The 27,404-nt window shown below is 41.0% G+C and overlaps 2 protein-coding genes across 2 annotated transcripts; one reads left to right on the forward strand and one right to left on the reverse strand.

Annotated features, from left to right (window-relative positions):
* The first annotated feature begins 2,339 nt into the window (after window positions 1–2,339).
* On the forward strand, window positions 2,340–3,053 carry LOC110699772. Its single transcript, XM_021877289.1, has one exon. It carries the CDS (start codon window positions 2,340–2,342, stop codon window positions 3,051–3,053), a length of 714 nt encoding a protein of 237 aa, XP_021732981.1.
* An 8,591-nt stretch (window positions 3,054–11,644) lies between these two features.
* Window positions 11,645–13,129, reverse strand: LOC110699588 (dof zinc finger protein DOF3.1-like). Its single transcript, XM_021877091.1, has one exon. The coding sequence runs from the start codon at window positions 12,623–12,625 to the stop codon at window positions 11,954–11,956; it is 672 nt and encodes a 223-aa protein (XP_021732783.1). The 5' UTR covers window positions 12,626–13,129; the 3' UTR covers window positions 11,645–11,953.
* Between the last annotated feature and the right edge of the window lie 14,275 nt (window positions 13,130–27,404).

The raw sequence follows: 27,404 nt of genomic DNA on the forward strand, positions 1-27,404 counted from the left end.
GGACAATGGAAGACTTATTCTAAGTCAATCTCATTACATTGAGAAGATGATCAAACGGTTTAATATGTTTGATAAGAGTCTGGTGAATATCCCCATGGAACCTAATGTTAAATTGGTCAAGAATTCGGGGAAAACGATTTCCCAATTGGAGTATTCAAGGATAATTGGATCCTTAATATATGCCATGACAAGTACAAGACCGGATATTGCATTAGCTGTGGGAAAACTTAGTAGATTTACTAGTAATCCGGGTGTACAACATTGGTTTGCAGTTCGGAGGGTCTTGAGGTACCTTAAGGGTATGTTGGATTATGGTTTGTCTTATAGTGGTTTTCCTTCGGTTTTAGAAGGATATTCTGATGCAAGTTGGATCACTTACAAAGAGGATAACTCTTCTGTAAGTGGTTGGGTGTTCATGTTTGGGGGAGGTGCCATTTCATGGTCTTCCAAGAAACAAACTTGCATTGCCGATTCCACTATGATAGCAGAATTCATAGCTCTTGCCTCAGCTAGTAAGGAAGCTGAGTGGTTGAGAAATCTCATGTTAGAGTTGCCTTTATTGCCAAAGCCAATGCCACCGGTGGCAATCCATTGTGATTTGATTTCGTCTTTGATAAAGGCATATAGTCAAGTGTATAATGGTAAGTCTCGGCATATTTCACTAAGGCATAGCCTAGTGAAAGAGCTTATCAATGATGGGGTCATAAGTCTTGACTATGTTCCTACGAAAATGAATTTGGCGGATTGCTTTACTAAAGCAATGCCAAGACATTCCATCATATTTGCTTTGACTGGGATGAGTTTATGTCCTAAAGCACAAATTTGTGAAACCCAATCTAACGCTTGAAGAAACATCAAGTCTTAGATTCAATGTGGTTGAATTACATTTTTGTTGTTTGTTATCAATATTTAATGACCCGAATTGCTATGATACTTGTGATGTGCTAGGTAGCGTTTATTTAAAGTTCTCAAAGATTTAGAGTTGAGAAGTTCTAAATGCAAGTGTCTTGTCACAAGGGCACATTTACGTATATGAGAACCTACCTATATAAGTTCGAAGTTTAGCCGCTTCAAGAAGTCTAGATGGACATATAGACTTTGATGGACTTATGAAAGATACGGACACATGGCTGTATAAAAGTGTCAAGTGATGTTAAATTCAAGTTATCTTGTGTGTATTTCACCTTCGAATGGTTAGAGATATCCGTGTGATTCAATCCATATGGAAATCATGGGATATGATCATCGTTAAGTGTGTTATACTAAGTGTCAATTCAATCCGTAGGGACATTGACATTTAAGCATGAGATGAAGCTTTATTGATAGAAGTAGAGAAGGTTTTAAAGGAACACTCTAAATGGGGGAGGATTGTTGAGTTATTTAGAGTGTTGAAGTGGAGAGCTCGCTCCACTTGTTAGCGCGCTCGTGAAAGGCAGGCGCGACCCGCTCCGAAAGCGTGACAAAATCGCGCTGAGTTTCTAGAAAATCTGGCAGATTTTGGAGGCGCGCCCGCTCCTCCTGTTGGCGCGCCCGTGCCACAGTTTAGCCAACAAAATCGCGCCAGGTTTCTGGAAAATTTGGAAATTTGGCAAAACGGGGAGGAGCGCCCGCGCACGAAGGTGGCGCGCCCGCGCCGGAGGGTGGCGCGCCCGCTCCTCACGGTGGCGCGCTCGCGCTTCTGTGGTGGAGCGCCCGCGCCTCTTCGTGCGCGCCCGCGCCTCTTCGTGCGCGCCCGCGCCTCTTCGTGCGCGCCCGCGCCTCCTCCCTCTTCTATGATTTTGCTTTTATTTATTTTTATATTGTATCGGGGCCTTTGTTTTCTAGAAAAAAAAAAATCATCTTCCTCTCTGAAATTTTTCCCTCTCTATACCATTATTGAAAAAACTTGCAATCTCTTCTTTAATCCTCTATCATTTAAGTTAATTGTTTGAGAATTTGATCATCATTCTACACATTTAAGTGCTTAAAGTGTAGAGTTCGTCTATTGTATCTCAAAGCGTATTTCTAGTTCAACCCAAGCACCGTTGTGGGGAAAATTAACGCTTTAGGAAAGTGTTCTCACGCCTTAGACGAGTATCAAGTATCGAAGACTCACACGGTCCATGGTATTCTCGTGTTCTTGGATGTTCATTTGGCTTAGAGTGATGCAAGTATAGTTTTTCATACTTGTAGTTTAGTGTAATTCTCTGTAATTTTTACTTTCTAAACTTGTTGGTGTTTGGTTGTTGGTGTAATTGATATTATATTACATTGTAATTTTTTATTTCTCAAATTCTTAGAATTAGAATTTGTTCTTTATTAGCATTTTTCCTAACAATCTAAAGCGTTAATAGAACAACATGTCTAGTGTGAAAGAACTTACCACACACTTTGTCAAACTCAAGAAGTTTGACGGTGTGGGGTTTCGACGATGGAAGAAGAAGATGTATTTTCTTTTTACATCGTTGAAGGTTGCCTATGTAACTAGCACTCCTAGGTCGGTGGAACATGAGAATGAAACCATGGAGGATGTGCGTGAGAAATCGAAATGGGATAATGATGACTTTATATGTCGGGGTCGTATTCTCAAGGGGATGGAGGATGATTTGTTTAATGTATATCATCATGTTGAGTCCGCCAAGGAACTATGGGAGTCGTTGGAGAGTAATTATATGGCGGAGGATGCTTCAAGCAAGAAATTTCTTGTAAGTAACTTTAATGATTTCAAGTTTGTTGATGGTAGATCAATTATGGATCAATTTCATGAGGTACAACCTATATATAGTAACTTGAAACAACAAGGAATTAATGTTGATGAATTATTTGTTGTTTCGAGTATTATTGATAAGCTGTCTTCTAGTTGGAAAAGTGTTAAGCATGAGCTTAAACACAAGAAAGAGGACATGTCATTGTCCGAGTTGGCCACCCATCTTCAAATTGAAGAAGGAATTAGGGCCATGGAAAAGGCTAAGGATGGGAATCCTAGCTTTTCTACCATCAATGTGGTGGAAGAAGGTAAATCTAGTGCTTCAACTAGTGGAAAAAGGAAGAATGTGAATTCTTCCAAAGGATAGTCTAAGAAAAAGAAGGACAACAACAAGAATTCTTGTTGGGAGTGCGGTAAGACGGGACACCGCAAGAAGGATTGCTACATTTTCAAGAAAAAAATGGAGAAATCCTAGGAGAGTCAAGCTTCTAAGAACAAGGACTCATCCACCAAAGGTAATCTTTTACATGAGGTTGAATTTAATTCCGGTATGGATTTAAATGCAACGGATCCTAACATTTTTATGGTACAGGATGATGACTCATGGTGGATGGATTCGGGGGCTTCAAGGCATGTATGCAAGGTGAAGCATTGGTTCAAAACCTTTCATAAGGTTGTTGATGGTGAAGAGCTCTATATGGGGAACAACTCTTCCATCATGGTCCAAGGAAGAGGACAAGTTGAGATGATGTTTAGTTCGGGCAATAGTATCATTCTTAGGGATGTATTATATGCTCCGGATATTTCTAGAAATCTTGTATCAGGCCCTACCCTGAATAGACTTGGATATAAACTATTATTTGAAGCATATAGATGTATTATTACTAGAGGTAGCACTTTTATAGGACGTTGTTACTTGACTCTTGGTTTGTTTAAACTCTCGTTAAGAGAGAAGTGTGTATTGATGAATGATGTTTGTATGAATGTTGGTAATGACAATGGAGTGAATTTGTTTTATTTATGGCATTCTAGATTGAGTCATGTTAATTACAATAAGTTGAATTTCATGTCTAAACTAGAGTTATTTCCTCCATGTGATATTTCTCTTGATAAATGTTCTACTTGCATGCTTAATAAGATCACTAGACTCCTTTTAAGAAAGTTGAGAGATGTTCTAAGATCTTAGAATTGGTTCATAGTGATTTGTGTGACTTTTATAGTACACCTTCTTTGGGAAATAAAAGATACATAGTTACGTTTATTGATATAGTTACGTTTATTGATGATTTTTCAAGATTTTGCTATGTGTATCTTTTATATTCCAAAGATGAAGCCTTGGTTAAATTTGATATTTATGAGAAAGAGGTAGAAGTGCAAGTAGAATCTTTAATTAAGAGATTGAGAACCGATAAGGGAGGGGAGTATTATGATCCTGCTTATTTCCAATCTTTGGGTATTATTCATGAGACTACAGCTGGTTATGCACCACAATCAAATGGTGTAGCTGAAAGGAAGAACAGAATTCTTCAAGAAATGGTTAATTCCATGCTATCTTACTCCGGTTTGAGTGAAGGGTTTTGGGGTGAAGCTATGTTGACGGCTTGTCACATACTTAACCGTGTTCCCACTAAGGGAAAGGATTCCACTTCTTATGAACTTTGGTACAAAAGGAAACCAAACTTGAAGTATCTCAAGGTTTGGGGTTGTAGGGCAGTTGTAAGAGTGCCCGGTAACAAAAAGAGAAAGCTCGGTGAAAGGGGCTTGGAATGCACTTTTATAGGCTATGCTGAGCATAGCAAAACCTATAGGTTCTATGTTATAGAACAAAGTGACTTTATTTCGAAATATTCGATTATTGAGTCAAGAGATGCAATTTTTGATGAAAACCGATTTTCATCAATGAGTAGACCTAAGGATCTACAAGTAAGTACCAAAGGGAAGGAAATTGTTGATTATAATGATCAACTTGATTCTCATGTAGGTTCATCTAATAACGAGGATGAGACTCCTCATGTTAGAAGAAGTAAAAGACAAAGGAAAATTAGGAATCCTCTAGATGACTTCATAATTTATTTGGTTGAAGGATCTAGGGATGTCCTTAGTTCCACTACTCCATATTGTTTTAATGTGGATAGTGACCCAAAAACTTATAGCGAGGCCATATCTTCCCAAGATAGTGCATTTTGGAAAGAAGTTATAAATGATGAGATGGACTCCATAATGGGAAATGACACTTGGGTCTTAGAGGATTTACCTCCCGGTTGCAAACCTCTTGGTTGCAAGTGGATTTTCACTAGGAAAAGGAGACCAGATGGCCCCATAGTGAAGTTTAAAGCCAGATTGGTTATCCAAGGCTTTCGGCAAAAGCATGGTGTTGATTATTTCGATACCTATGCACCGGTTGCAAGAATTACCTCAATAAGGTTATTGATTGCAATGGCTTCGGTATATAATCTAGTGATTCATCAAATGGATGTCAAAACGGCATTCCTTTATGGAGATCTAGAGGAAGAAGTGTATATGAAACAGCCCGAAGGGTTTGTTTTGGAAGGACAGGAAAATAAGGTGTGTAAATTGGTTAAGTCTTTGTATGGACTTAAACAAGCACCAAAACAGTGGCATCTGAAATTTGATGACACGATTTTGTCCTTTAGATTCAAAGTGAATCAAGCTAATAAGTGTATATATAGCAAGTTTGATGACAAAGGTCATGGTGTCGTCATTTGTCTATATGTTGATGATATGCTTATCTTTGGTACAAGTCTACAACAAGTAGAATTAACCAAGGAATTCTTAACCTTATCTTTTCAAATGAAGGATTTGGGGGAGGCGGATGTCATTTTGGCCATCAAGATCATTAGGGACAATGGAAGACTTATTCTAAGTCAATCTCATTACATTGAGAAGATGATCAAACGGTTTAATATGTTTGATAAGAGTCTGGTGAATATCCCCATGGAACCTAATGTTAAATTGGTCAAGAATTCGGGGAAAACGATTTCCCAATTGGAGTATTCAAGGATAATTGGATCCTTAATATATGCCATGACAAGTACAAGACCGGATATTGCATTAGCTGTGGGAAAACTTAGTAGATTTACTAGTAATCCGGGTGTACAACATTGGTTTGCAGTTCGGAGGGTCTTGAGGTACCTTAAGGGTATGTTGGATTATGGTTTGTCTTATAGTGGTTTTCCTTCGGTTTTAGAAGGATATTCTGATGCAAGTTGGATCACTTACAAAGAGGATAACTCTTCTGTAAGTGGTTGGGTGTTCATGTTTGGGGGAGGTGCCATTTCATGGTCTTCCAAGAAACAAACTTGCATTGCCGATTCCACTATGATAGCAGAATTCATAGCTCTTGCCTCAGCTAGTAAGGAAGCTGAGTGGTTGAGAAATCTCATGTTAGAGTTGCCTTTATTGCCAAAGCCAATGCCACCGGTGGCAATCCATTGTGATTTGATTTCGTCTTTGATAAAGGCATATAGTCAAGTGTATAATGGTAAGTCTCGGCATATTTCACTAAGGCATAGCCTAGTGAAAGAGCTTATCAATGATGGGGTCATAAGTCTTGACTATGTTCCTACGAAAATGAATTTGGCGGATTGCTTTACTAAAGCAATGCCAAGACATTCCATCATATTTGCTTTGACTGGGATGAGTTTATGTCCTAAAGCACAAATTTGTGAAACCCAATCTAACGCTTGAAGAAACATCAAGTCTTAGATTCAATGTGGTTGAATTACATTTTTGTTGTTTGTTATCAATATTTAATGACCCGAATTGCTATGATACTTGTGATGTGCTAGGTAGCGTTTATTTAAAGTTCTCAAAGATTTAGAGTTGAGAAGTTCTAAATGCAAGTGTCTTGTCACAAGGGCACATTTACGTATATGAGAACCTACCTATATAAGTTCGAAGTTTAGCCGCTTCAAGAAGTCTAGATGGACATATAGACTTTGATGGACTTATGAAAGATACGGACACATGGCTGTATAAAAGTGTCAAGTGATGTTAAATTCAAGTTATCTTGTGTGTATTTCACCTTCGAATGGTTAGAGATATCCGTGTGATTCAATCCATATGGAAATCATGGGATATGATCATCGTTAAGTGTGTTATACTAAGTGTCAATTCAATCCGTAGGGACATTGACATTTAAGCATGAGATGAAGCTTTATTGATAGAAGTAGAGAAGGTTTTAAAGGAACACTCTAAATGGGGGAGGATTGTTGAGTTATTTAGAGTGTTGAAGTGGAGAGCTCGCTCCACTTGTTAGCGCGCTCGTGAAAGGCAGGCGCGACCCGCTCCGAAAGCGTGACAAAATCGCGCTGAGTTTCTAGAAAATCTGGCAGATTTTGGAGGCGCGCCCGCTCCTCCTGTTGGCGCGCCCGTGCCACAGTTTAGCCAACAAAATCGCGCCAGGTTTCTGGAAAATTTGGAAATTTGGCAAAACGGGGAGGAGCGCCCGCGCACGAAGGTGGCGCGCCCGCGCCGGAGGGTGGCGCGCCCGCTCCTCACGGTGGCGCGCTCGCGCTTCTGTGGTGGAGCGCCCGCGCCTCTTCGTGCGCGCCCGCGCCTCTTCGTGCGCGCCCGCGCCTCCTCCCTCTTCTATGATTTTGCTTTTATTTATTTTTATATTGTATCGGGGCCTTTGTTTTCTAGACAAAAAAAAATCATCTTCCTCTCTGAAATTTTTCCCTCTCTATACCATTATTGAAAAAACTTGCAATCTCTTCTTTAATCCTCTATCATTTAAGTTAATTGTTTGAGAATTTGATCATCATTCTACACATTTAAGTGCTTAAAGTGTAGAGTTCGTCTATTGTATCTCAAAGCGTATTTCTAGTTCAACCCAAGCACCGTTGTGGGGAAAATTAACGCTTTAGGAAAGTGTTCTCACGCCTTAGACGAGTATCAAGTATCGAAGACTCACACGGTCCATGGTATTCTCGTGTTCTTGGATGTTCATTTGGCTTAGAGTGATGCAAGTATAGTTTTTCATACTTGTAGTTTAGTGTAATTCTCTGTAATTTTTACTTTCTAAACTTGTTGGTGTTTGGTTGTTGGTGTAATTGATATTATATTACATTGTAATTTTTTATTTCTCAAATTCTTAGAATTAGAATTTGTTCTTTATTAGCATTTTTCCTAACATTGATTTCATCCCAAACTTATTGTGCCATATCACCTTTGGTGAGGATTGTGTGGAGTAAATATGTAGAGATGGTTACATAGATCCATTGCTTGACAACCGAGTTGAGTCTCTCCTACAGAGAGTCGGAAATACCTTCAGGACGGGGGGTCTTAGAATCAATGTGATCAAGGACGTTGTATGCATGTGCGCGACATTCAAACAACTCCTCCCAACTAGAGTATTGTACATTCTCTCTATCAAGAATTAAAGGAACGTAATTCTTAATATTGCTAACGGACAAGGCAGGGTGGTATTCCGGTGGATTAGGAGGTGAAGGTGGAGGTGTATTTGAGTCTTTAGTCATGATGTGGTACAACTAGAAGTAAGGGAAGTGTGATGGTGCGTATTTGACGGAAGTGATGGAGCAAGACGCACAGGTTACCCAAGAACAAAAAAAGGAAAAAAAATATAAAACCTAAGCTGTGATACCATGCTAGATTATGAGAAAACTCCTTAGCCTGGAGTGTATTACATTGATCAAATATATAGAGTTACACACAATACGATAAAGATACATTATACACAAAATATATCCTAAATACACACATATATCCTATGACAAGATTATCTTCTAATAATCTCTATCAATGCTCTTGAGACCACAACTTACCTCTTAAATATTTTGCCAACAAAAGCTCTCAATATGATAACCCCCACTCATGCCTTGTTTCGAAAACAACCATCACGTATTTACGAGTTTTTAGGTGTCTTTGTTTCCCTAATCTATACTCTACTGTTCCGCACAAACTAGCTCCACGTTCTACACCGTGTGTCTTTTTGGGCTATCTTTCGAAGCATCATGGATATCGATGTCTTGATTTATCATCTAATAAATTTATTTTTGACTAAACACGTCACTTTTGATGAGCACACTTTTCCCTACAAGAACTTGACCAACCATGTGTTGAAGGATTGCAATTTTTGGGCTATGATTGATGATAAAACCCCCCTGCTTGCCCATTTCCTCATGAAGCCCAAAGCCCACCAATAGCCCACTACTCTTCCTTATACTCAAAATGGCCCAACCCCTCCTAGCAGCCCACCTACGCACCATCATCAACCTGCTAGGCAGAGGACACCGCTGGCAAGCCATGGCTCGCCTACCCACGACACTCCTCTCGCGGACCTCACTACCTCCATCTCCTGCGCACAGCCCCACCACTCCCACCTTGTGTACACCCCATCGCATGCTTGTGGTGTCCCCCCGCTACAACCCACTAGACCTACTCCCCCCTCACCTTGCATAACCCGTAGTCAATGGGACATATTTAAGCTGAACTCGAAATACAACCTCCACGTTCAAACTTCGGGTCCACCTCCTCGGAAATCACCACTTTAAAAAAATTACAAACACACTTTGAATTACCCAAATTGGAATGCAGCGATGAATGACAAATTTAGTGCTTTGAATATAATGCAAACTTGAGATTTGGTACCTAGGCTTACAGAGGTGAATATTGTAAATTGCATATCGCTATTGAAACATAAGTATAAATCTAATGAAGACCTTGAAAGTAGAGGTGATCATTGGGCCGACAGGGCCAAAACCTAAATTTTTTGCCCATTTCTCAGGTCGGGCTGGGCCGGGCCAAACTTCGGGCCGAAAAGTTCGTGCCCAAACCTGCCCAAAATGGTCGGGCCGTGTTGGCTTTTCACGCCGGGCCAAAAAAATTAACTAAATTCGCATAAAAATGCTTTCCCAAACCTACCCAATTTTTTTGAAAAATCGGGACGGGCCGGGCCCAACCCAATTTTGGGCCAAAAAAAGCTGCCCTAAACCCGCCCAAAACCTTTAGTCTAGTGGTCAAACCGGCCAATATACACACCGTTCTCAATTTAGCTATGGCTAAAAAATGGTCCATTCATCATTTAAATGTCAAGAATGTCTTTTTAACATGGTAATTTGCAGGAAACAGTTTATATGCATCAAGCTCTAGGTTTTGTTGATCGGAGAATGCCCACTTACATACGTTTGTCGTCTTCGCAAGACACAAGACACTTTATCGGTTTGCGATTTTTTATCAAAATGGGGTTTATGTTGCTAAAGGTGACAATTTTCTTTTCACTTTTCGACAAAGTGACGATCTGACATATTTACGGCTTTATGTTGATGATATTATCTAGGCTAAATCTTCTGACAGGTTGTGTGTAGAGATCCGGTAACAAACTAAGTTCCCTATGTCTGATTTGGGCCCTTGAGTTATTTTTTGGATATACATATCATACAAGGTTTTCTAACATGATTAAGACTGGTCTTGTAACTTTATACTTCGTATATCTTGATTAATGGTACACATTCCAACTTGAGAAGTTTTCCCAAAATCTAGTAAAGAACACAATAAATAAGATATTTTATACCCGTATGCCAAAAAAAAAAAATGAAAGAGATATTAAATAAATAAAAGAGATGTCCAAAAAAACAAAAAAAAAAAAAAAAACCACAAAAAAAAACAAGGTTGCGTGACACTAAAAAAATAACGAAGTACCTAAAAAGAAACTAGAGGTAGTAGGCAGGTTATAGAAGAAAGTATTGGCGTTATTCAAAAACAGATTAAAAAAAAGGTTAATGTGACAACACAAATTCTTGATTAAGGTAAACTTTATTAACTTTTTGTAAGACGGGTAAAGTTATCCTAAAAGTATTTAAAGTTATACTCATATACTCAAAAGTTACTATTTTCCTAACATAAATTTTACCCTTAAAAAAACACTAATAGTGTATTAGATTAATCATATTAACACCTTCATAGCATGTACTCATAAGAAATTGCACATTTACACATTAAAATATAATAAATTCATTACAAATTAAAACTTATACTTAAAGGAATTAAAACTACCATAAAAATTGTTAAAATTACACTCAAATTGACCATCTTACCCTAAAATTAACGTAAGTCCACCTCATACAAGACTTAATTGATGTTACAATTAACCAGCTTCGAGGAATATTGTACTTGTCAGAAACAATAATATCCAAGGAGAAGGAAGATACAAGTTGGGAATTTTGTCTAGCCCTCTTAAGACAAAAAGATAAACAATTCAAAGTATAGAATTTATCAACAATTCTAAATTCACAAACCACCAAAATTGTCAAATTCCATATTTATACATCCCACCTCAACAACTCAGCTGCCACACAACGCCATTCATGCATATGGACTGAACTTTACAAATATGCAACATCCAACAACATACATTATGCCTACATAATGAACACCAATCCCAAATCATATCAATTAAATACAAACGTCCAACTGATGAATGAAATTAATTACATTCATCAATGATTGCCACTACGATTATCTATATTACTTCGACTCTTCTGTTTAAGTATCCATATTCAACGCTCCAACAAAAATAGTCGTATAACCTTAACTCTAACACCCCGGTAATCTCAATCCACGTACTTATTATAGATAAGAACATAATTTAAACTAGCAAATAATTGAATCCTAAATGCAAGTATATACATCAATAATGTGAAAACGAAGAAGAATAGAGAGGAATATGTTTCATAAATGTCATGTCCCCGCACCCGCATCAACCATCAAGGTTCCGTGGTAGAGTTGCATATATAGATCATAATGATCAACACGCGTACACGTGTCTAAGTAACATAGATCATAAACAATAACCATTATGTAACATTCCTGTTGAACAGAAAAAATTGTTTCTGAAATCTGCAATTGCTTAAGAATGAGGGAACCCCTTCTAGAGAAAAGAGGTGAAATAATAATTTCAATCACAAAAATGTGAAGAATAATGAATAACACAAGTATATATTCATGACAACACACAGAAATCGAGAGAACATTTACCCATTACATACTTAGAATATGTATCATTCCTGTGTTTTGTCTCATATATTTAAAAATAAGATGTCACCTTCTAGTATATATCAGAAAATTGCAGTTAAATCCACCATACATAAAAGCATTTCTTAAATAAGGAATTTTTAATTAAATCCCTCTAATTTAGATGATTAATCAAAACCCAAAAAAAACAAAGGAAAAATCATCTTCTTTCTATAATTAAATTTAAAAAACCACCCAAAATAGAAAACTATTTTACTGTAATTTAGAACCTGGAGTGTAAATAGCAAGATCAGGCCAACCATTAGATGTGCTCCAATTACAAGATTGATCACCCCCAATTTGAAGTCCACCCATGAATAATCCTTCCGATGATGAACCTCCATTTCCATGAAGTAATTCCAAACCCGGGTTTCGGGTTGACCCATCACCTTGACCCAACTTCAGACCATTTGGGGCTAGACCCTCTAGGAAGAGGCTACTAAATTGACCCTCTGAAGCCAGCCCCAGCAGGGAGGTGAAGCTCCCTGCCGCACCCCCTGCTGTTGCTGGCAAGCGCAAACCCGTCTCAACTTCCGGGGTGAACGTTGAGACGGGTTTGGGCTCCGGCCTCAGACCCGACGACGTCGATTGGGTCTGAGCAGCCGAGGCGGAAGAAATGGAAGAAGATCGCTTCGACGAGACGCGTTTAGTGTTCTTACGACTTCCGCCTCCAACAGGAATGTTTCTCAACGAGCCGCCTTTCGTCCAATACCTCTTACAGCTCTTACAAAAATGACGAGGTTGAGATAAATTATAGTTGTTGTAGTAGCAGAATTTGGTATTATTCGAGTCACAACGTGGGCATTTGAGCTGCTCTTGTTCCGGAAATTGTGGCGCTTTCAACTGTGGAAATGCTGCTGCTGCTGCAACTGACGGATCTTGCATTTGTAAATATGTCTGATTAATTTTGGGAAAATTCTGAGTCAAATTTTTCTTTTTTAAAAAAAACCAAAAAAAAATCTTCAAACTATTGTGAAGTGGCAAAAAAAAGGGTAACCCAAAATTGGACAAAAAAGTTGTTTTCTGCCTCTAAAAACAACACCCTTTTTTTTCTTTTCAAAAGACAATTCTGTATGATTCAGATCTCACCAACACAAACAAGCCAACACTTTTTATCTAATTCAAATCTTAAACCCGACAAACGGGTCGACAAAACTAAACCCGAACTTACTATGAAGTTTTAATCCTAACGATCCACAACAACGAAAAAAATGGAGGAGAGAGAATATGAATAGAAATTCAAGAAAGAAGAAGAAATTTGAGATAGAGAGGTGTTCAAATTATAGAGAGTTTGATTATTATGAAGTGTATGTGAATGTAAATAATATGTATGTGAAGTACTTTGTTGTTATCTTTGACAGTGTTTTCGCGTGAAACTGACCACCCGACTAGTGGCCGACTGAAAATAGCTACAAATAGAGTGTGAACTTATAACTAAACCGCCCTAGATTAATTACCTTCTAGATTGTTACTAAATTAGGTTAATTAAATTAATTAAGAGGGAATAACTTGGATATAATTTATAATTATGGCTTCAATTGCAAGCTTTGTCTTGTGATTGGGAAGTTGTGGAAGACATGTGTCAACTGCTTTGAGGAGATTGGTCTTTTTATGGTTTTCCTTAAACTCATGATTTTATAGGGTTATTATTATATTAATCGTATTATAGCATGTGCTTTAGCTATTGTGTGTAAAGTAGTTTTATAATTTCATTGAGGTGATTTTTTTTATTTGGATTGGAAAACTGTATTTTCAACTTTACTTATGGAATATGTTCTTGGAGTTTTATTCTCTTTTTGCACGGGTATGGGCAATACAAGCGACAAACGGCTTGTTTGGTAATTGCGGAAAGTTGATTGCTAAGGGTTGAATCAATTGAATGGTCACATTAAATTTTTTGGATTAGCTAGTTGTATTTGTTGTTTGTATAAAATTATTGAGTAGAATTAGCTGATAATCTATAGTTATTTTGTAACTTGAATAATACAAAATGATATCACAAATTAGTATATTGGTATTTGTTTTTACTTATAAATACGAATAACATTTACTTACCTCCTTCTATAACATTTAGCTTAATTTGTAAGATTCATTATCCAAGGTTTGAAATTCTTTGTCCAATATATGAGACTCATTACATGTCGTCCCACTAATATAATAGTTCGGAATTCAACCGCGGTGATCTGGGCAAGAGAACGAACAAGGAGAAAGAAATAGTATTATTTGAAAAAGGCTACGAATTTTTCTGAAGATAATCTTCTGCAATTGGCCATTGGTTTCCGGCGCATGTTTAGGGTGCTTTACTAGCATGCTCCTACCTCCATAGATGGCGAGAAAGAGGAATCTCAGCAAAAATAAATCTGCGGAATCTCTTTCTAACACTGACTGTATTGTACTGTTGGGAAAAGTGCGATGGCGGAACTTGCGAAGAATTTGACCCCTGTTCCTGAGAGTTGCGATAGTGGGAAGCTCTTTAGGTCGCCGCTTGTTCATCCAAGTGTGGGGCCAGTCCCGGTGGAAATTCATCTAGCTATAGTTGCATTGAATCGATCCTTAGGGTTATCTGAACCTGGGAACAATGATGCTGGAGGAAACCCGATTGCAATTTCTGGGCAAGGCGAGACTAATAACATTCAAGTGGTGGATGAATCATCTTCTCTGGATGATTTTGGTGAAATTAAGGATGATAATCAGGCATCGGAGCAACCACCAGAGAACCCTCATGTTAAACCAATTCAGAGAAAGTTGGATATGCTGAGATCTGAGGGTAACTCTTGACTAGCTTTTTCCAGCGCTCTCCATTAACTAGTAAAGGGGTTTCTTCTCAGTTTGTTGCTCCAATTGTTAAAGAGGGCAAGAAAATTGCTCAGATTCAGAAAGCTGAAATGGATGCTATGAATCGGAAATGGTGTTCCTCTATTGTAATGTACATGGTTGGCAATACACCAACGATTACTGCTGTGAAGAGGTTCAACTCTTCGAATTGGAATCAGGTACCTATGCCTAATGTTTTTCTTCATGATGATGGTTATTTCTTGGTGCAATTTCAATCTATTGATGATAGAGATTCTATTCTATCTGGTGGTCCTTACACTTTTTTTAATAGACCTCTGATTGTCAAACCATGGTATGTAAATTTTAATTTCTATGAAGAGGTGTTGAAAGTTATCCCACTTTGGGTGAAATTTCTGAACCTCCCTCTCAATTGTTGGAGGTGTAGATTCTTTTAAGTAGAATTTCTAGCATTATTGGTGTCCCATTGTTTGCGGATGATTGTACTACAAGGCAGCAACGCGTTTCTTTTGCTAGAGTTCTCATTGAGATGGATATCACTGTCCCATTACCTGATCATGTATGGATAGAAGATGAGTTGGGGAATGAGTTTAGACATAAAGTTTCTTATGACTGGAAACCAAGTTACTGTATGAAATGTTCTATGCCAGGGCATGATTGCTCTATTGCTATCATTCATTCTAAGCCTGTTGAAGCTAGGAAACAGGTTACTAAGCAAATTTGGGTGCCTAAAAAACAACAATCATAGCTCGCTGCTATAGTTGCTACTCCAGTTGTAACACCTAATAATCAAATTGTCCCTAGACCATTTCTGGTGCTGATGCTGGATGGAAGGTGGCTACCAAAAAGGCAAGAAATAGGGGAATCCCAGTGTCTGAGGCTAACCACTTTAGCCCTTTGCAAGATATGGGAGTGAATGATGGGGAAGTAAGGATTGTAGATGTGGATGATGATGAACAAAGCCGGGACGCTATCCCTCTAGATCAATGTTGAGTCTTTGTACATGGAACATTAGGGGTCTTAATGACCCCTCTAAGGTTAGTGAGGTTAAGAAGTTGATTAGTAGTAATAATATTAAAGTTCTTGCTTTGTTTGAAACTAGAGTTAAACCTCATAAATTTGCTACTATTATGAAGAAATTTGGTAGATTCTGGAGTTGGGAATGTAATTACTCTTTTTGTTCTAGAGGTAGAATTTGACTTGGCTAGCAACCTAGTACAGTTGCTTTTACAATTTTGAATATTACTGAGCAATATATCCATTGTGAGATCTCTGATCATGAGAATACTACTTGTTTTCTATTTACTACTGTGTATGGTTTGCACACTATTGAAGATAGGAAGCAATTATGGACTGATGTTGGAAACCTTAATTCTTTTATTGGTAATCAACCTTGGTTGCTCTCTGGTGACTTTAATTCTGTTCTTGACTTGACTGATCGTATTAATGGGGCTGCTGTCTCTTTGAGTGAAGTTAGAGATTTCTCTAATTTTGTTTCTTTGAATACTTTGACTGAGTTGAAAAGCTCAGGTCATTACTTTTCTTGGCATAAAGGAGGAGGAGTGGCTAAGACTGCTAGTAGGATTGATAGGTGTTTTCGTAATTCTGCTTGGATTGCTTCTCATGGTCATATTGCTTCTGATTATTTGAATCCTTCCATCTCTGATCATTGTCCCATCCTTATCACCTGCATTCCTGAAGTCTCTGGAGGTGGTAGACCCTTTAAATTCTTTAATCACCTTGTTGATCATAAGGACTTTAATGCCTTAGTTGAGGATTGTTGGTCAACTGATATTCATGGTACTGCTACGTATAGAGTAGAGGTGATCATTGGGCGGGCCGGGCCGAAGCTAAAAAAGTATGCCCATTTCTCGGGCCGGGCCAAGATTCGGGCTAAATTTTTTGTGCCCAAACCCGCCAAAAATGGTCAGGCCGGGCCAAAAAAATCAACTAAATATGCATAAAAACGTATTCCCAAACCCGCCCAAAAAAAATAAATTTTCGGGCCGGGCCAACTTTGATCACCTCTAGTATAGAGTTTGGTCAAAGCTTAAGCTTGTTAAAGCTAAGCTTAAGACCTTACATAAACATGATTTTCAGGGCATTCAAAATAAGATTGATCTTGCCAGAGCTCAGTTGTATGATGTTCAGTCTCATTTGCAGCATGACTATGATGATCTTGATCTTCTTCAACAGGAGCACCATGATGTTAATGAGCTGAAAAGGTGGATTAAAGTTGAGGAGAGTGCTCTTAAGCAAAAATTTAGAATTCAATGGCTTGTACATGGTGATTATAATCATAAATTCTTCTTCACTTCTGTCAAGGAAAGAACCATAATTAAATGGATCAATATGCTATACAATGATCAAAATGATAAGCAGCTATCTCATTAAGATATTCAGTCTGAGGCTCTACGTTTCCATGGCTCTCTTTTAGGTTCTTGTGCTTCTCAACTTCCTATGATTGATCTGTAGGGTTTCGTAGTGACCCATACTACGCGGAATGAAACCTGCCAAGACCCGCCCCCATAATAAATGCAATTAGCAAGCAAAACATAATTTAAAGCATAAGAAAGGATAAAAGATTATACCTTTGACGCGTGCTTCGCTCAACTATGAGCTCTTACTTGAACCCCGATAGTGCGAGGTCTCCGACGGGATCGTACCCTCGAACCCGACCCGATCGTCCTAAGCCTCGAAGTTTAGTCAAGGCCCGGACAAAACAAACTACAGTTTTACGAATTTCAAGGTATGCTCAACAATGGAGTTTCCTTTACTTTTCAACTCAAGTGTGTTCTTTCCCAAATACCCAAGCTTTGGTATTTATAGGGAAATGAACCCTTGATCTTCATTTCCCAACCAATGTGGGAGAATGAATGATATTGATACTTAATTTAATTCTAAATTCAATAAATGATCAAATCAATCACAATGCAACAAGTGTCAAGGGGAGAGAGAGAGTTAAGTGAGGACCAAGAGAGGTGGGGGGGACCATTGCCTTGCTCCCCAAGGCTTTGCCCAAGGGTTGGTCCCCACCCTCACAAAACCGGCATAGGAGACTGCTGGGCTGGCAGCCAGCTAGCACTGCCAGCTAGCCTAGCCAGCCAGCACAAGGCAGCAAGCATCAGCCCAGCCATCCATGCGCGCTGCATGCTGCTGTGCTGGGTGTTGTTCACGCTGCGGCTTGCTAGGCGCTGGGCGCTGCTGGCTGCCTGGCTGCCTGGCTCTCCCCTTCGCACGCACACGCATACGCCCACCCAGCATGCGTGCTACTAGCGAGCCACGCATGCTGGGCATCGCCTCTCGCATAGCTAGCATGCACTAGCACTCGCACACGCATACGCACACACACATGGTGATGCCTGGCATGGTGCTGCTGTGCGAGGCTGCTGCTGTTGTGATGGTGCGAGACACACACGCACTCAAGGCCCTGCCAACGCGCATACCTACGTAAGACCCAGCATGCGTGCTGCTAGCAAGCCACGCATGCTGGATGGCTTGATGCTTGGCGATGGTGCTAGGCTGCGTGCTGCGATGGTGCGACAGGCCTAGGCACAAGCACACGCACACACGCATAGGCCTAGCCATGCGATAGTGCTGTGCTTGTGCTGCGACAGCCCCTAGGCACATGCACACGCACACACACGCAAGTGCCTAGCACTGCGATGGTGATGTGCTTGTGCGATGGGCTGCCTTGTGTGCCTAGCACACATGGTGCGCCTAGCACACACATGGTGCACCTAGGCTTGCGATGAGCTAGCCTAGCCTAGCACTTCACATGGCTAGGCCAATGTGATGCTACGACTATGCTCGCACTTGTTGCTTGTGATTTTGCGACGCTCGGCCTCGACGCCCTAGGCTCGATATCCGACGTCTGTGTTCGTAAAACTCCGACGACTCATTAAATCCTTCGGATTAATTCGTCGTATCGGATCGGTTGTTCGATTGGGTTCGACCCGAATAAGATTAAGCTGTAATATTAATTATACCTTAATATTACTGATCGGAAGCGGCCTCCGCCTAGGCATTCCGATCACTTGACCTTACTGAAGAATTAGCTCTGTAATAATTCTGAACCCTCTATCAGAATAATACACTTGTTGGAAGGACATCATTCCTTTTAATCTCCCACTTGTCCTTCCGGACAAGTGTGCATACAGTGTATAGCCCATTTCTTATGTCTCTTAATGTCTCTTCGTGAACTCTAAGGTAAGATTCATCGTCATCCTTATTACGTTCAGAAGTATTTCTCGATCTCCGAGTTCAACTGTCAATTAGCAGATGATTTCTAAAATCCATCTAAGCATGGCCATGCATTTTCACAGTCTCGCTCTTCGAGCGGCCTTGTAAACAACAAAGACATGTTCCCTATTGTTAATAGGGAGACATTCCCAGTCTTGCATTGTAAGTTTCTCTTACTAAGAGGACCTAATCTCCTGAGTGTTCCCGTTATGATCCCCAGTTACGTCAGACGTTAGACAACATCAAAGAGACTAGTACTCAAACAAGAAAACCTCACAATACTCATGGTCGAGGAAACGAGTTCCGATAGCTATAATGAGAAATGTACTTATGACAATTTTGAATCTCTTAAAGTACTCTCATAGGTCGATCCAGTGCAGTTCCAAACTGGCACCTGTGCAAATGATTTATGACCATCATGTCCTTGCAGCACAAGAAACGGTGCTGTAAATCATACTACACACTAATCTCTAGTGGTCATCAATCGTCCATCATTTAGATGACCTCGATTAGGGATAATTTTCGATTTAAATATTCAGTGTTCACTTAACAGGTGTTTCTTTATCCAAGACATGGTCTTGATACCCCGTTTTGAATATTTCCATAAATCGAATGGACTCATTATTTAATTCTAAACCACAATTAAATAGCAATGGAGTGAAAAATAATTTTGCATTAAAATTTTAATTACTCCATTAATGAATGGTTTCAATACAGTGTCTTTCATTAAAACATCTAGTTTAATTAAAACACATGTACAGGGAATTTCAAAGCCAGTCTCCGATGTGCTTGATTCCCATTGCCTCAACGTGCTTGTTGTGTTTCACTTGAGGAAAAGGTTTAGTCAAAGGATCGACCACATTATCATCCGTGCCGATCTTGCAAATTCTGATTTCACCTTCGGATTTCCATTCCCTTATCATGTGAAATCGCCTTTGGACATGTTTGACCTTCTGGTGCTCTCTTGGCTCTCTAGCCTGAGCGATAGCTCCATTGTTGTCACAGTAGAGATCTATCGAACCCTTGATGGAGGGTACAACACCAAGTTCATTGCTGAACTTGCGAATCCAAACAGCCTCCTTAGCGGCTTCTGAAGCAGCCAAGTATTCGGCTTCAGTTGTAGAATCTACAGCGGTGCTTTACTTGGTACTCTTCCAGCTAAACGCTCCTCCATTCAGACAGAATATGTATCCTGACTGTGACTTGAAGTCGTCTCTGTCAGTCTGGAAGCTAGCATCGGTGTAACCTTCAACAACCAGGAATTTATCCTTGTTTCTTTTCAGGTATTTCAGGATATTCTTGGCCGCAGTCCAATGCGCCTTTCCTGGGTTTGATTGGTATCGGCTCGTAGCACTCAAGGCATACGATACATCTGTAGGGTTTCGTAGTGACCCGACACTACGCGGAAGGAAACCCACCAAGACCCGCCCCTTAATTAAAGCAATTATCAAGCATAATAAATTTAATCAAACAAGATTAAGAACAAGAATTATACCTTTGACGCGTGCTTCGCTCCCTAAGAGCTCTTACTTCAAAATCCCGAAAAGACGAGATCTCCGACGGATCGTACCCTCGACCCGACCCGAGCGTCCTAAGTCTTGAAGGTTAGTCAAGACCCGGACAAAATAACTATGAGTTTTACGAATCAAAGGTTTACTCTTTCTTAGAGTTGCCTTTTTAATTCCACTCAAGGTTGTTTATTTCCCAATACCAAGGTTGGTATTTATAGGGAAATGAACCCTTGGTTTTTCATCCTCCACCAATGTGGGAGTGTTGAAAATCAATCATTTATTTAATTTCCAAATTAAATAAATAATCATGTTAATCATATTGCGACAAGTGGCATGTTCTCATGCAAAGGAGTGGTGGCCAAGGTTAGGTGGGGGACCATATGCCTTGCTTCCCAAGGGCTTGACTTGGTCCCCACACCCTTGAACAAACCGGGTTAAAGGAGGGCTAGCTGGCTGCTAGCTAGCGTGCCAGCTAGGGCTGCCAGCTAGCGTGCCAGCTAGGGCTGCCAGCTAGCAGTCCCCTACTGCCCAGCACCCAGCCAGCCAGTGCGTGCTGCTGCTGGGCTGGTGCTGGTGCTTGTGTGCTGGCGCTGGGCGCTGCTAGCACATAGTGCTGGCACTGGCCCTAGCAGCCCACGCACACCTCCTTTGCGCACCATAGCTAGCACAGCCAGCATGCGTGCTGCTAGCGACCCACGCATGCTAGCCCCTTCCCTCGTATCATCCTATGCACCACGCACCATGCACCACGCAACGCTCGCACACGCATCAGCCAGTGCCTAGCACTGCTATGCTTGGTGCGAGGCACGCACATATGCACACGCACATGCATGCGTGGTGCTGCTGCCTAGCATCCCCATTGCACGCACACACACGCACCAGCCCACACGCATTATTGTTGCTGCTGTGCAAGGCTGCGAGGCACACACGCACACACACGCTAGCCCCTGACATTGCGATGGTGCTGTGCGTGGTGCCATGCCTTGCGATGGTGCCTGGCCTGGGCTGCGTGTTGCGATAGCCTGCCACATGCACCCAGGCTAGCACGCTGCTAGCTGCGATGGGCTTCCTGGTGCTTGTGGCACTTACGATGGCTTTCCATGCGCACCCAGGCACCCAGGCTAGCACACTGCTAGTTGCGATGGGTTGCCTGGGGCTTGTGGTGCTTTGCGATAGGCTGCCATGCGCATGCCTAGGCTGCGATGGTGCGCCTTGAGCTTGCAATGGTGCGCCTAGCCATGCTAGGTGCATGCTAGCTCGAACTAGCCTAGCATCCACATGGTTAGACCATTGTGGTGCTATGGCTACACTCGTACTTGTCGCTTGTGATTTTGCGACGCTCGGTCTCGACGCCCTAGGCTCGATTTCCGACGTCTGTATTCGTAAAACTCTGTCGACTCATTAAATCCTTTCGGATTAATTCGTCGTCTCGGATCGGTGATTCGATTGGGTTCGACCCGAAGGGTTCAGTTAAGATTAAGCTGTAATATCAATTGCACATTGATATTACTGGTCGGAAGCGGCCTCCACCTAGGCATTCCGATCACTTGACCTTACTGAAGAATTAGCTCTGTAATAATTCTGAACCCTCTATCGGAAGAATACACTTGTTGGAAGGGCACCATTCCTTTCAATCTCCAACTTGTCCTTCCGGACAAGTGTGCATACAGTGTATAGCTCATTTCCTATGTCACTTAATGTTTCTTCGTGAACTATAAGGTAAGATTCTTTGTCATCCTTATTACGTTCAGAAGTGTTTCTCGATCTCCGAGTTCGACTGTGAATAAGCAGATGATTTCTAAAATCCATCTGAGCATGGCCATGGATTTTCACAGTCTCGCTCTTCGAGCGGCCTTGTAAACAACAAAACATTTTTCCCTATTGTTAGTAGGGGGACAATCCCAGTCTTGTATTGTAATTTCTTCTTACTAAGAGGACATAGTCTCCTGAGTATTCCCGTTATGATCCCCAGTTACGGCAGACGTTTGGAAACATCAAAGAGTCTAGTACTCAAACAAGAAAACTTCACACTACTCATGGTCGGAGGAAACAAGTTCCGATAGTCATAATGAGAAATGTACTTATGAAAAAATGTAAATTTTCTTAAAGTACTCTCATAGGTCGATCCAGTACAGTTCCAAACCGTGCCTGTGTAAATGATTTATGACCTTCACGTCCTCGCAACACAAGAAACGGTGCTGTAAATCATACTACACACTAATCTTTGGCGGTCATCAATCGTCCATCTGTTAGATGACCTCGATTAGGGACAATATTCGATTTAATATTCAATGTTCACTTAACAGGTGTTTCTTTATCCAAGACATGGTCTTGATACCCTGTTTTGAATATTTCCGTAAATCGAATGGACTCATTATTTAATTCTAAACCACAATTAAATAGTAATGGAGTGAATGATAATTTTGCACAAAAATTAATTACTCCATTAATGAATGGTTTTAATACAGTGTCTTACATTAAATATCCTATTTAATCAAAACACATGTACAGGGAATTTCAAAGCCAGTCTCCAACATGCTTGATTCCCATTGCCTCAATGTGCTTGTTGTGTTTCACTTGAGGCAGCGGTTTAGTTAAAGGATCGGCTACATTATCATCCGTGCCAATCTTATAAATTCTGATTTCACCTTTGGATTTCCATTCCCTTATCATGTGAAATCGCCTTTGCACGTGTTTGACCTTCTGGTGCTCTCTCGACTCCCTGGCCTGAGCGATAGCTCCATTGTTATCACAATAGAGATCTATCGGCCCCTTGATTGAGGGTACAACACCAAGTTTGCTAATGAACTTGCGAATCCAAACAGCTTCCTTGGCAGCTTCTGAAGCGGCCAAGTACTCGACTTCAATTATAGAGTCTGCAGTGGTGCTCTGCTTGGCACTCTTCCAGCTAAACGCTCCTCCATTCAGACAGAATATGTACCCCGACTGTGACTTGAAGTCGTCTCTGTCAGTCTGGAAGCTAGCGTCGGTGTAACCTTCAACAACCAGTTCTTTGTGGCCTCCATACACCAGGAATTTATCCTTGTTCCTTTTCAGGTACTTAAGGATGTTCTTGGCCGCAGTCCAATGCGCCTCTCCTGGGTTCGATTGGTATCGACTCGTTGCACTCAGGGCATACGATACATCTGACCTTGTACATATCATGGCATACATGATCGATCCGATTAGCGAAGCATATGGGATCTGATTCATTCTTTCTCGCTCAACAGGTGTCTGTGGACACTGTTTCTTGCTGAGAGTTACGCCATGGGACATGGGTATATGCCCTCTTTTGGCATTCTCCTTGTTGAATCGAGTCAGGACCTTATCAATGTAAGTACTCTGGCTTAATCCAATCATCCTCTTAGATCTATCCCTGTAGATCTTGATGCCCAATATATACTGTGCCTCTCCTAAGTCCTTCATTGAAAAGCACTTTCCCAACCAGCCCTTTACGGACTCCAACAATTTTGTGTTGTTTCCAATGAGAAGTATGTCATCGACATACAGGACTAGGAATGCAATATCACTCCCACTGACCTTCTTGTATACACAAGACTCATCTGGATTCTTGATAAAACCAAACTTGCTAATGGCTTCATCAAATCGTAGATTCCAACTTCTGCTGGCTTGCTTTAATCCATAAATGGACTTCTTCAGCTTGCAAACCTTTCCAGCATTGCTGCCTAGCATCCCCATTGCACGCACACACACGCACCAGCCCACACGCATTATTGCTGCTGTTGTGCGAGGCTGCGAGGCACACACGCGCACACACGCAAGCCCCTGACATTGCGATGGTGCTGTGCGTGGTGCCATGCCTTGCGACGGTGCCTGGCCTGGGCTGCGTGTTGCGATAGCCTGCCACATGCACCCAGGCTAGCACGCTGCTAGTTGCAATGGGCTGCCTGGTGCTTGTGGCACTTGCGATGGCTTGCCATGCGCACCCAGGCTAGCACGCTGCTAGCTGTGATGGGCTGCCTGGGGCTTGTGGTGCTTTGCGATAGGCTGCCATGCGCATGCCTAGCCTGCGATGGTGCACCTAGGCTGCGATGGTGCGCCTTGAGCTTGCGATGGTGCGCCTAGCCATGCTAGGTGCATGCTAGCTTGAACTAGCCTAGCATCCACATGGTTAGACCATTGTGGTGCTACGGCTACACTCATACTTGTCGCTTGTGATTTTACGACGCTCGGTCTCGACGCCCTAGGCTCGATTTCCGACGTCTGTATTCGTAAAACTCTGTCGACTCATTAAATCCTTTCGGATTAATTCGTCGTCTCTCGGTGATTCGATTGGGTTCGACCCAAAGGGTTCAGTTAAGATTAAGCTGTAATATCAATTGCACATTGATATTACTGATCGGAAGCGGCCTCCACCTAGGCATTCCGATCACTTAACCTTACTGAAGAATTAGATCTGTAATAATTCTGAACCCTCTATCGGAAGAATACACTTGTTGGAAGGACACCATTCCTTTCAACATCTGACCTGGTACATATTATGGCACACATGATCGACCCAATTAGCGAAGCATATGGAATCTGATCCATTCTCTCTCGCTCAACAGGTGTCTGTGGACATTGTTTCTTGCTGAGAGTTACGCCATGGGACATGGGTAGATGCCCTCTTTTGGCATTCTCCATGTGAAATCGTGCTAGTACCTTATCAATGTAAGTACTCTGGCTCAATCCAATCATCCTCTTAGATCTATCCCTGTAGATCTTGATGCCCAATATGTACTGTGCCTCTCCTAAGTCCTTCATTGAAAAGCACTTTCCCAACCAGCCCTTTACGGACTCCAGTAATTTTGTGCTGCTTTCAATGAGCAGTATGTCATCGACATATAGGACTAGGAATGCGATGTCACTCCCACTGACCTTCTTGTATACACAAGATTCATCTGGATTCTTGATAAAACCAAACTTGCTGATGGCTTCATCAAATCGCAGATTCCAACTCCTGCTGGCTTGCTTTAGTCCATAAATGGATTTCTTAAGCTTGTAAACCTTTTCAGCGTTGCTCGGATCAACAAAACCTTTTGGCTATGTCATGTACACAGTTTCTTCCAAAATTCCATTTAGGAAGGCGGTTTTGACATCCATCTGCCATATTTCATAATCGTAATATGCAGCAATCGCTAGAATAATCCGGACAGACTTTAGCATTGCAACCGGTGAGAAGGTTTCATCATAGTCAATCCCGTGGATTTGTCTATAACCTTTTGCCACCAGTCTAGCCTTGTATATAGATACATTTCCATCCTTGGCTGTCTTCAATTTGAAGATCCATTTGCAACCAGTGGGTGTGTAACCCTCGGGCAAATTCACCAAGTTCCAGACTTGATTTTCAGACATCGAGTCCATCTCGGATTTCATGGCCTCTTGCCATTTAGCAGAGTCGGGGCTCGTCATAGCTTGCTTGTATGTCGCTGGCTCATCTCCATCCATAACTAGGATGTCTTGATCATTGGTGAAGACAATACCAAGGTATCTGTCTGGTTGAGATCTATGCCGTTGCGACCTACGAAGGGTAATAGGTTGAGCATTTACATTGTCTGTTTGATTCTGACCAATCTTCTCAGCTGCTTCCAAAGCACTTAGATTGTCAGTTTTATCAGGTTGACATTGTTGCTCGTCCTCTCGAACTTCGTCGAGTTCGATTTTCCTCCCACTTGTCATTGTGGAAAGGTGTTCCTTCTCCAAAAAGACACCATCACGAGCAATAAACACTTTGTTCTCGGATTTATTGTAGAAGTAATACCCTTTGGTTTCTTTTGGGTATCCCACAAAGAAACACTTATCCGATTTGGGGTGAAGTTTGTCCGAAATTAATCGTTTGACATATGCTTCGTATCCCCAAATCTTGAGAAAAGACAACCTAGGAGGTTTCTTAGTCCATAATTCATATGGAGTCTTTTCAACAGCTTTTGACGGAGCTCGGTTCAGTGTTAGTGCCGCAGTTTGTAGCGCATGTCCCCAGAAAGAGACAGGAAGTTCACTAAGACCCATCATTGATCGAACCATGTCTAACAAGGTTCGATTCCTCCGTTCGGACACTCCGTTCCATTGAGGAGTTTCGGGAGGTGTAAACTCTGAAAGAATACCATTTTCTTTTGAAGTGATCGTTGAATTCATGGCTCAAATATTCGCCACCTCGATCCGATCGAAGTGATTTAATTTTCTTGCCAAGTTGATTTTCAACTTCTTTCTGAAATTATTTGAATTTCTCAAAGGATTCAGATTTAATCGACATTAAGTAGATATAGCCATATCTGCTAATGTTTGTTAACGAAGTTGAATTCTTAGATGTCTTAGTTAGCGGTATTAACTTTTGTCTAATCATATGTAAAAACATGCAATTTCATTGAACATATATTTGCAAGACAATTTTGAAACAACTATTGTCAAAGTCTTACATGCAAAATAACTAGGTGTCCAACACCATAGATTATAGTATGTTCAAAAGCATGATGAAAAACTAAGATTAGTTTAATTACATGTGTATAGACAAAATGGTGCATGCAAGCACGATCGAAAAACCATCTTCGTCGTCTACTTGTCCTTGCACCAACACTTGATAAGCTTCTCACTTGGTCCCTGAAAAGGCAACATAAAGTGAGTCATACTTGGTATCTAATACCTATAATAAGCTTAATTCACAAGTGTTTAAGGAAGATACCTGAGGCAGATGCTACATTCCTCTCCTCCTCTTCCCTAAAGAGCTTGCATTCTCTCTTGTAGTGGCCTTTCCCACCACAATAGAAGCAACGCATCTTTGCCTTGACCTTCTTGAAATCCCTCCTCCTTGATGGTCTTTTGGTTGCCCCAAATGAATTGGCTCGGTGAAGTAGCTCCACCACACTCTTCAAAGAATGTGTCTCCTTTCTTTCAGAAATATATGCCCTTAGTGCATCATATCCTGAGTGGAGTGAAGAGAGCATAATATGACCAACCATTTCATCCTCTAATGGGATTCCGAGGAGTTCCATGTGCTTGAAGAGCCTAGTCATTCTTGCCACATGGGGTCGGAGGGGCATACCCGGTCTCAACTTGGTGTTGCTGACCATAGAACCAAAGATGGTACCTCTCTTTAGCAAGATAACCTTGATATGATGGTT

Source organism: Chenopodium quinoa, unplaced genomic scaffold (assembly GCF_001683475.1).
Source record: "Chenopodium quinoa cultivar QQ74 unplaced genomic scaffold, ASM168347v1, whole genome shotgun sequence".
Lineage (NCBI taxonomy): Eukaryota > Viridiplantae > Streptophyta > Magnoliopsida > Caryophyllales > Amaranthaceae > Chenopodium > Chenopodium quinoa.